Consider the following 10696-nt stretch of genomic DNA (forward strand, 5'->3'; position numbering starts at 1 on the left):
AATTGACAGTAAAAGCAGCGGAGTAAGGATGCTGAAAACAAGACTGCCTCATATTCGTGTAGAGTTGTGTCTTTTGCCAGTGCATCACAGTATAAAACATACTGTTTTATACTGTGTCTTTTGCCATGTTCCATACGGTAGAACCATTTCTGAGTGGTTATTTCCTGAAAGCAAAGTAAAAGACTGAGTACCTTTGTGGTTGATTTATTTCAAAACAAAGGCATCAGGAAATAGTTAGCCATGGTACTTTCCTTAAAGCAGAAGCTCAAAACCAGAAATTTATGAAAATATAAGCCACATGGGAATTTCTAAATACTGTGTGCTTGAGGGTGTGTGTTTACTGGACATGGTCTGGTTCGTGTAATGAGGGTTGAAGATAATTTTGATTTGACATTAAAGGTTCTCACTTGACACCTAGGTGATACTATTGTTTATTGATTCATTCATTCAACGAGCATTTAATAAATGCCTAGTACATATCAGACAGTATTTTACACATGGAGGATGGGGTTTAATCAGTGACCAATACAGACCAAAATCCCTGCCTTCAGAGAGCTTATATTTTCATTGTTTAAAAGAAACCATATCTCCAAAGGCTGTGCTCTAGGATAATAACAAGAACAAGAACAAGAATCAGGAAAAATAAATAAATGAAAGAAAGCATATCAGGCCGGGCGCGGTGGCTCAAGCCTGTAATCCCAGCACTTTGGGAGGCCGAGGCGGGTGGATCACAAGGTCAAGAGATCGAGACCATCCTGGTCAACACTGTGAAACCCCGTCTCTACTAAAACTACAAAAAATTAGCTGGGCATGGTGGCGCGTGTCTGTAATCCCAGCTACTCAGGAGGCTGAGGCAGGAGAATTGCCTGAACCCAGGAGGCGGAGGTTGCGGTGAGCCGAGATCGCGCCATTGCACTCCAGCCTGGGTAAAAAGAGCGAAACTCCGTCTCCAAAAAAAAAAAAAAAAAAAAAAAGAAAGCATATCAAGTTTCATACTGTTTTATAACTTTTAAACAGCTATTACACTGTTTCATGCCAATGAATTGGACAGTTGGAATGAAATGGCTAAATTCTTTGAAAATCACAGTTTACCAAAACTGACAAATGTGGAAAAAAAAAACTAGAAGAGTCTAATGACTGTTAAAGAAAACGAACCTGTTACTAAAAGTCTTCCTAGAAAGAAAGCACAAGACCAAGTTTGCTTTGCTGGTGAATTTTTCTGAATATTTAATAAGGGTATACCACCAGAAAATAGAATCAAGAGAAATCACTTCTCAATTCCTTTTAAGAGACTATTACAAGTTTAATGTAAAACTTAGCAAGGATAGTAGAAAAAAGTGAGATAACAGAGCCATCTTTATATGAACATAAACACAGAAATTCTAACCAACTCTTGTGAGATATAAATATTTAAAGTACATCAGGACTAAGTGTGGTTTATTCCAGGAATTCAAGAGTACTTTAACATTCAGAACTTAATGAACATAATTTATAATGATTTACATGAAAGAATAATAATATGATCATCGTAATATATGTAGAAAATGCATTTGATAAAATGCAACCTCTATTCATGATATAAGAAAAACAGAAAACTCTTTGCAAACTAAAAATAGAAGAAAACTTCCATAGTTTGATTTTTTGAAATAGCTATTAAAAAACCCTACAGCAAACATTTTACTTTATGGTATAAATGTTTTACTTTAAAGTCTTCCCCTTATTATACGCTATCTTATCTAACTCTTACAAATCTCCATCATTCTTTCTCTTCTCATGTTTTCCATCTCCACTTACCCCGGAGTACAGGCAGAGGTCCAAAAACCAAAAATAATACTAATATTATAGTAGACGGACTGTCTATTTCTTAGCTCCAAATCAGGGACGCAACAGCATTTTTCCTGAATAAATACCTGAGCTGCTCATCCTTCAGTGCCTCAATATGACTCAAGAGTAGATGAGGCTGGAACTGGCATTAAGGTAGGATGAGACAGAACTCAAAAGATCCCTGACTCCATCCTCACATTGTCTGTAACTCAACCTCTGCAGAAGGTGAAGTAGAATTGGTAGCCGTGTCAATGGTTGGGGCTGAGTCCTCAGACAGGGCCCTCTCCAGACTAGTGGGTAGGGAGTGGATCAGTCTCTCTCGGAAGTCCTGACCCACAAAGACATAGAGCATGGGGTTGAGGCAGCTGTTGAAATAGGCCAGAGCACTCGCTGGGTTATTCAGGACTTCAAGGATTTTGTATTTGCCAAAGAACAACATCTCTTTGAGCCAGACTGTGCCCAGAAGGGCAACCAGTTGAAAGGGGAACCAACAGATGAAGAAAGAAGCCACCACAGCAGTGAGGACCCGTAAGGGACGGCTGGATTTAATCATGCCCTTTTTATGCATCTTGGCTGCAATGAGCCCATAGCAGATGACAACAATGGACATGGGCATACTAAAGCCAATAACAAACCGGATAATCCCCCTGGCTGTCAGGATGGTAATGGCCACCTTTAACCTCTCCTCACGGGTATTAGCCCAGGACACAAAGTTGAAAGTACAGTATGTGTCCCCGTTTGGAAGAGTCGCTGTAGTCAAAAAGAGGAAAATTTGCAAGGTAAGGACTAGGGCAAGAATCCAAGGTCCCATGATCACCTTCATGGCCAGATTCACGGTGCGGTGGTTCTGGGCCCAGACTGGATACAGGACACAAATGCATCGGTCCAGTGCAATGAAAGCAATCAAGAAGACACTCCCAAAGAGGTTGATGTCCACCACGATGTGAATCAGCTTACACAGGAACCAGCCAAAAGGCCATTTTTCTTCCATGGCCGTGGAGACCATCAGGAACGGTAGCGTGGCAGTGAAAGAAAAGTCAGCCAAGGCCAGGTTCAGGTAACAGATGGTGGTGACTGTGCGTGTCATCCGGAATCCAGCCACCCAGATCACAAGCCCATTGCCCAGGATCCCGAGGACAAAGGTGACCCCAACCACCACCAATGAGAGGATCCGCAGAACAGCATAGCCAGCAGACTCATGGGAAACTTCTTCACTTCCATTCAGAGGAGTAGAGAAGTTCGTTTCCATCTTGCCGGCACCTGAAACATTCCAACAATGGCCATTTCTGAGCTGTGGAACCATCTTACAGCATCTGTATTCATAGCTCACATCAACTTTCACTAAAGCGCACACTCCTGCCAGGAGACCCACTCTATCTACTAAGCCTTGCTGACAATGGTGCTATAGAGTTGGCATTCTCTTGGATGTTTCTTTGGGAAGGGATAGTCCTCCATAGTCCCATCATTATCAATATGCATTTTACTTATCAGGCTGATCAGTTCATCAAGAGGGTTACAAGGCTGTGTCCACTAGCAGAAGCGCTGATCTTACATTGTATGGACAATGGAGAATTAAGCAGAGGCAGCTTCAGCGTTGTGAGAAAGGCACAAGTCTCAGTCAGCAGGTTCACATCTGCGTCCCCCATCACCCAATGCAAACATGCTGGCAAGCTTTGCAACATATCTTTAAGCCCCAGGTTCTTCCAGTCTCCCAGCTCCTGTCCCTCACCTGTGAGAACCCTGGATCTATTGTTTGGCTAGTACCCAAGATGAAATTTGAGGGTTTGGCTTGAGGTTATTGTTGAAGATGATTTTGAGCAGTCACTGGGTATATGTAGTAGTATGGTACATCCTGAGGACTCTGAACTAGAGGAAGTCAGCAAAGAGGGTCCCATCTCTGCTGTCTACCCCTGCTTTTCCCTGTCCCCACTTGATGTGGAGCTCTTCTCTGTTTGGAATGCAAATAATTAGTACCCGTTTGTATAGCTTTGGTGTCTGTGGGATAAAGACTATGAGAATAATAAGCTGTGTTAATACTTCTAAAATTCTTATTAGGGAATATGCATTGTGTTAATTACTACATATGGGATCCAGTTCGGCCTATGTAATAGCTCTGTAATATTCATTACTTCTAGTTTTCATTAGAATACATCGATGCTCAGGGTAATTGTGAAATGTGCTGAAGGTCACTTAGCTAGTAGATAATAGATTAAGGACTTCAGTTCAGCGTGGCCTGACTTCGAAACCCTTACTTTTGACAGATATTGCTGGTTGCCCACCCAGCAACTGTTCCCCATTCTTCTCTGCTCAAAAACTGGCAATTGTGTTTAGTTACTCACCCTGCAGAGAAGGTGTCCTTTCTCTGTGTTGGGAGTAAATCTTGACTAGTCTAATTAGCACTAACTAGAATCCCTTTTACCTTGCAAGGTATTGCCTTAGCAGTGGACACGTGACTAAATTGTGGACAATAACATTGTAAGAATATAACCTGCAGGGCTTCTCAGATCTCGTTTCTTTTTCTTTTAAGAACAAAAATCCAAAAAATGTAGTCCCCGCCTCTGGTCCAGGTCACATCTGTAATTTTTGTTCAGATTCAACACAAAGTTCCTTGCCACTTGAGCACATTTTCTTATGCTGTGGTGTGTGGACTTTATCAGAGACATCCAGGCTGCCTGTTAAAATTGTATTCTTTATTCTTAGCTAACTAATGCAGGAACAGAAAACCAAATACCACATGTTCTTACTTACAAGTGGGAGGTAAATGATGAGAACACATGGACACAAAGAGGGGAACGTTGGAGCCTACCAGAAGGTGGAGGGTGGGAGGAGGGAGAGGATGGGGAAAAATAACTAGTGGATATTAGGCTTAATACCTCGGTGATGAAATAATCTGTGCAATAAACCACCAGGATACAAGTTTACTTACATAACAAACCTGCACATATACCCCTGAACTTATAATAAAAATGGAAAAAATATACATATTCTTAAATCCCACTCTAGAATCTGTGTAAAAGGATGATTTGTTATGGCCATGAGAATTTGAGAATCATCTCAGACTGAGCTATTCAGCATCTTTAAGAGAAGCAGCAATTCCCTAGCACTTGTTCACATCTAACACTCATAATAACACTGTGAAGTAGCCGTCACACTGAGAGGAGTTCACGACCCAGGGAATTCCGTAGTTTATTCAGCGTCGTGCCCAGCCAGTCAGTGGAGGCAGCAAGATTTGCAAACCAAGATGAACAACTCCAGAGCCACTGCCTTTGTATACTGAAGTCCTGCCTTTGAAAGGGGTTCCCCCAAGATTACTAGGATAGGGCCATGCCCCAGTCTGATGATTTTTAGCCCTCTTTTTTTTTTTCAAAACAGAGTCTCGCTCTGTCACCCGGGCTGGAGTGCAGTGGCGCAATCTTGGCTCACTGAAACCTCTGCCTCCCGGGTTCAAGGGATTCTCCTGCCTCAGCCTCCTGAGTAGCTGAGATTACAGGTGTGTGCCACCACACCCAGCTAATTTTTGTGTTTTTAGTAGAAACGGGGTTTCACCATGTTGGTCAGGCTGGTCTCGAACTCCTGACCTCGTGATCTGCCTGCCTCACACTCTCAAAGTGCTGGGATTACAGGGATGAGCCACCGTGTCCAGCCAACCCTCTTTCTTTCACTCATTTCTTCATTTTCTTCCTGCCGCTACCAGTCACTTTCACTGAGGTCTTCCATGGGACATTGTTTAATGTAACTGAGGGTTTCTCAACCTCGGCACCATTGACTTTTGGGGCTGGGTAATTCTTTGCTGTGAGGGACTGTTCTCTACAGAGTAAGATGTTTGGCAGCACCCCTGGCCTCTATCTTTTGCAGATACCGGTAGCAACTCCCTCTTCAGGAATGACGATCAACAGGTTCTATAAACATTGTCAAAGTTCCCCTCAGAGGCAAAATCACCCTCAATTGAGAGTCACTGTTATAAAGAAGACTGGGCTCTGGAGTCAGCTAGATCTCTATTCTAATCTCATCTATGCTATCTCTTCACTATGAGTTCCTGGTCAGTGATAACTCTTTGAGCCTCAGTTTTCTGCTCTGTGGAAAGAGGACAATTTTATGGTGAAGTCTAACTTTCAGGTGAGGGTTAAGTGAGGATAGACATGGAAATCTTTTAGCCTAGACTGAGTAAGTCTGTGACAAATGGGAATGCTTGGCCCTCACCAGGTTGTGTGCCGTGTTATGGGGCATAATCCATTATGAAGCTCACGATCAGGACAAGGACGATGCTCAGAGCAATAGCAGCTTCTACTTACGAACGTTATCCACGTGCCAAGAGCTTCTCCTTTAACCCTCACAACTCCTCTCACAGGATCTGAGGATGGGCTGCGTTAATATGTGTAAGCACTGAGCACATCCTGAGACGTGGTGAATGTTGACTAATCTTAGTGATGTTAGTTTGGTGCAAAGGTAACTGCAGTTTTTGCCATTGAAAATAATAGCAAAAACTGCAATTACTTTTGCACCAACCTAGTAATTATTATAACCATTGTACAGACGAGGAAGTTAAGCCTTATACTGGCTACATTAATTGTTCAGCGTTCCCAGGTAGAAAGAAGTAGAGCTGGAATTGGAGCTCACCCAGATTGAGTACAACCGAATTGAGCTGTTAACCCTCTCCCACCCCATTGTCCCTCAACAGACTCAGATTTTCTCTACCCACCCTCTGAACATTCTACAAGGCACTTAGAAGACATAATTTATCCATAATATCAAATTCATTTTAAAATGTTGATACAGGCCAGGCATAGTGACTCATGTCTGTAATCCCAGCACTTTGGGAAGCCAAGACAGGTGGATCACTTGAGGCCAGGAGTTGGGGACCAGCCTGGCCAACGTGGTAAAACCCCATCTCTACTAAAAATAGAAAAGTTAGCTGGGCATGGTGGCGGGTGCCTGTAATCGCAGCTACTCAGGAGGCTGAGGCAGGAGAACCACTTGAGTGTGGGAGACAGAGGTTGGAGTGAGCTGAGATTGTGCCACTGCACTCCAGCCTCGGTAAAAGTGTGAAACTCCATCTCAAAAAAAAAAAAAAAAAAGATACAACAAGAAAGGATGATTGTGCAATGCCAGGTGGGGTCAGGTTAACAAGGCAAAAGTTGCAAAGTTTTGGGTCCACCCTCGTTGTAATGTGAGGAGAACTGTGAACCACAAATGATACCTACACTGATTATGAGGGCTGCCATTTGGTGAGTCCTCAATATGTGCCAGGTGCTATATATTTTATCATCTCTTATTACAACATCCTTGCTTTGGGAAAAGTGCCATCCTTGCGTAATAGGTAGGAAAGTACAGCTCGGAGAGGGGAAATGACTTGCTCAATGTCACAATTATTGAGAGTTGCAACCGAATTCATGACCACAGATTTCACATGAGAACTCAGCAGTTCCTCATTAGGTTACTCAACTTCTTCATGCACTTGCTATCCCACACCTTAATGATTTCAACCCTGCTTTCTCCAAAAAGTACCTTATTTAATCTGTTTTTCCCACTCTCAGCAGATGCCCTTGACTGACATTATAATGAGAAAATGGTAACAACTAGATGTGAAATTCTCAGCCTTTCCTCCCCTAATCCTCAGTCTACCTGCCCCTGTCACTGTGAATCAAGACGTCTTATTCTTTCCAATAATTTCCCTCCCTACATTGGCTCGGGATGCCCTCTCACCTTCCCACTAACTTTCCTCCTGCATTTGTCCTTCTGTTTTCTGCCAAAAACAAACCCTTATTTTATTTCTGCTAGATCATTCTCACTATTACATAAATGTCATCATATCCCCTCCCTTTAAAAAGAAGCCATCCTTGGCCAGGGGTGGTGGCTCATGCCTGTAATCCCAACACTTAGGGAGGCTGAGGTGAGTGGATCACTTGAGGCCAAGAGTTTGAGACCAGCCTGCCTAACATGGTGAAACCCCGTCTCTACTAAAAATACAAAAATTAGCTGGGTGTGGTAGCATGTGCCTGTAATTCCAGTTACCCGGGAGGCTGAGGCATGAAGACCTCTTGAACCTTGGGAGGCGGAGGTTGCAATGAACTGAGATCTCACCACTGACTCCAGTCTGCGACAGAGACTCTGTCTCAAAAACAAACAAACAACAACAAAACAAACAAAAAACCCAAGCAACAACAACAACAAAAACCAAAAAAATCCTTAGACTATATTCCTTTCCGGTGTTAACCCTACTTCTCCTAAGAGAATTCTTTCTGTGAAAAGAATTTACACCCAGATTTTGGAAGGAGTCATCTGTATTTGCTCCCTTTGATTCCTTGCCTCATCTTTTCTCCTCAATCCAGTCCATATTGACTCCAGTCCTTAGCACCTACCTGGTACATTTTCTTGAGAATGCTTATGATCTCAAGGCTGCAAATCCAGTGGGTGCAAATACATATTGGTTCTTATCTCAGTGCCTTAGTGATATAGGACCCATTGGATCTCTTCTTCCCATTGGATCTCTTCTTTCTCCTTAAATTACACTTTTTCCTGTGCCATGAGATGATACATGTACACACACACACACTTTCACTTGCCTTTAAAGTTCTAATGACCACTTCTTTTCAGTCCCCTTTGCTAGTATTTTCTGCTCTAAATTTGACTCTAAATTTAGGAGAGTCCCACGGCTTTTACTTGTTCCCCACCTCTCTTATCTCTATATAGTCTTTCCACAGGTGATGTTATCCAGTCTCAGGGCTTAAAATATCATGCTGTCTTCTCATCTATTTTATCAGCCTTGGCCTTACCCTAGTGCTCCAGTCTGATATAACCTCTCCCCATGGGAGTCCCATAGACACTCCAGACCTAATGTGGCTCAACCAAATGGTTAATTGTCTCATCCTCCCAAACCTGCCACTCTTCCAATATTTTGTGTCTATTTGAGTTTAAACATTTGGTTGTTAAAGCTTCCAGTCTAGAACTAATCTTTCATTTCCCTTTCTCTCACCACAATCCCATCCAAGTCCTATTTATTCTGTCTATAGAACCTGCTGAATACACAGCCAGAGCCATCTCCGTCTCCAGTACCCATGTCCACGGTCCTGTCAGACATGGATGTTTGCACCAACCTTGCAAATAGCTTGTTCCTGGTCCTGCTTTCTCCTGCCCTACAATCCAATCTCCAGAAGAAAACCAAATGAGCTTTTAAAAGGTCTAATTAGATGGTGATGTTATTTTATTTTTGAGATGGAGTCTCGCTCTGTCACTCAGAGTGGAGTGCAGTGGCGCAATCTTGGCTCATTGCAACCTCCGCCTCCCAAGTTCAAGCGATTCTCCTGCCTCAGCCTCCCCAGTAGCTGGGAACAGCTGCGCGCCACCATGCTCAGCTGATCTTTGTATCTTTAGTAGAGACAGGGTTTCACCATGTTGGCCAGGATGGTCTTGATCTCTTGACCTCACGATATGCCTGTCTTGGCCTCCAAAATTGCTGGTATTATAGGCATGAGCCATAGCGCCCAGCTGGTGATGTTATTTTTAACACCTTCCAATGGCTAAACAGACTTCTAACTTATCTTTATCAAGCTCCCTGAAGCACCCCTGGATCTTCCCTGTGCATCCCTCAGACCTCATCTTGGCACTCTCACCGGACACACTGTGCTCCACCCACAGCGGGCTCTCATTCCTTGAACATGCTCATTGTCATCTCAGGGCTTCTGTATTTTTAGTATTTTTTGTATTTTTAGTAGAGATGTGGTAATGCAGTCCCTAAATGCCAGCCACACATGTGATTCACAACTTTCTAGTCGCCATGTTAAAAAAATAAAATCACTGGGAGAAATTAATTGTAATAATAGATTTGATTAAACCCACAAATCAAAAATAATATCATTGGAACACATAACCAACATAAAAGTTATTAATGAAATAAGTTGTATCGTTTTTATCATACTAATGATTAAACTACACTAAGTAGCCAACTGCGGTGGCTCACACCTGTAATTCCAGCCCTTTGGGAGGCCAAGGTGGGCGGATCACACAGTCAGGAGATTGAGACCATCCTGGCTAACACTGAAATCCTGTCTCTACTAAAAACACAAAAAATTAGCCGGGCATGGTGGTGCACGCCTGTAGGCCTAGCTACCTGAGAGGCTGAGGCAGGAGAATCGCTTGAATCCAGGAAGGGGAGGTTGCAGTGAGCCGAGGTCACACCACTGCACTCCAGCCTGGGCGACAGAGCGAGATGTTGTCTCAAAAACAAAACAAAACAGAACCAAAAAACCCAAAAAAACTATACTAAGTATATTTTACACTTAAGCACATTTCAGATCAAGAAAGAAACATGAGAGCTCAAAAGCCACATGTGGCAAGTGGATACTCCATTAGAGCACTACTCTAGAATTTAGGAGGCATCTGTCATACAGCAGGTGTTCCAACGATAAATTTTAAATTGTCAGACCCCAACTTACCAGCAGCTAAGCTCCTTTTCCTGTTTCTGTTTCTTGGCTTCCTGTGGAGCAACACAGGCTCTAAGGGCTTTTGCAGAGACTTTATTGAAGGACAGGGGGAGGGACAATGGAGCTAGAGCCAATCCCCTAGCCGAAACTCAGGATGTCTTATAATTTTCAGAAGACACCTTGGACATGTTGTCAGCAGACTCTTCTTAGAAATCTCTGTGTCTGAATTTTCCTTCACCTCTAGCCTTCTGTGGGAGACTGGAGATCATGCTTCCAAATATCAAAGCCCAAGGAATCTGAATGTCCAGCCCTTTCTTCTTCAGAGTTTCATGAAAACAAAAGAAACAATTACTGAAGTGAGAAGCGTTACAGCCACACAATAAAGAACAAATATGGCTAAGTAAAACTCAGTTCTCTACTTATGCAATCGTTCTGATGTATGGGTCTTTCCC

General features: G+C 42.9%; 1 protein-coding gene across 1 annotated transcript; it reads right to left on the reverse strand.

Moving 5' to 3' along the window:
* Positions 1 to 1206: 1206 nt before the first annotated feature.
* FPR2 (formyl peptide receptor 2) lies at positions 1207 to 10391 on the reverse strand. The gene is made up of 2 exons (XM_032264383.1): positions 10257 to 10391; positions 1207 to 3084 (listed from the first exon to the last, which is right to left on the reverse strand). The coding sequence occupies exon 2, from the start codon at positions 3071 to 3073 to the stop codon at positions 2018 to 2020; it is 1056 nt and encodes a 351-aa protein (XP_032120274.1). The 5' UTR covers positions 3074 to 3084; positions 10257 to 10391; the 3' UTR covers positions 1207 to 2017.
* Positions 10392 to 10696: the final 305 nt, after the last annotated feature.

This window comes from Sapajus apella, unplaced genomic scaffold (genome assembly GCF_009761245.1).
Source record: "Sapajus apella isolate SASKATOON/1434 unplaced genomic scaffold, GSC_monkey_1.0 scaffold144, whole genome shotgun sequence".
Lineage (NCBI taxonomy): Eukaryota > Metazoa > Chordata > Mammalia > Primates > Cebidae > Sapajus > Sapajus apella.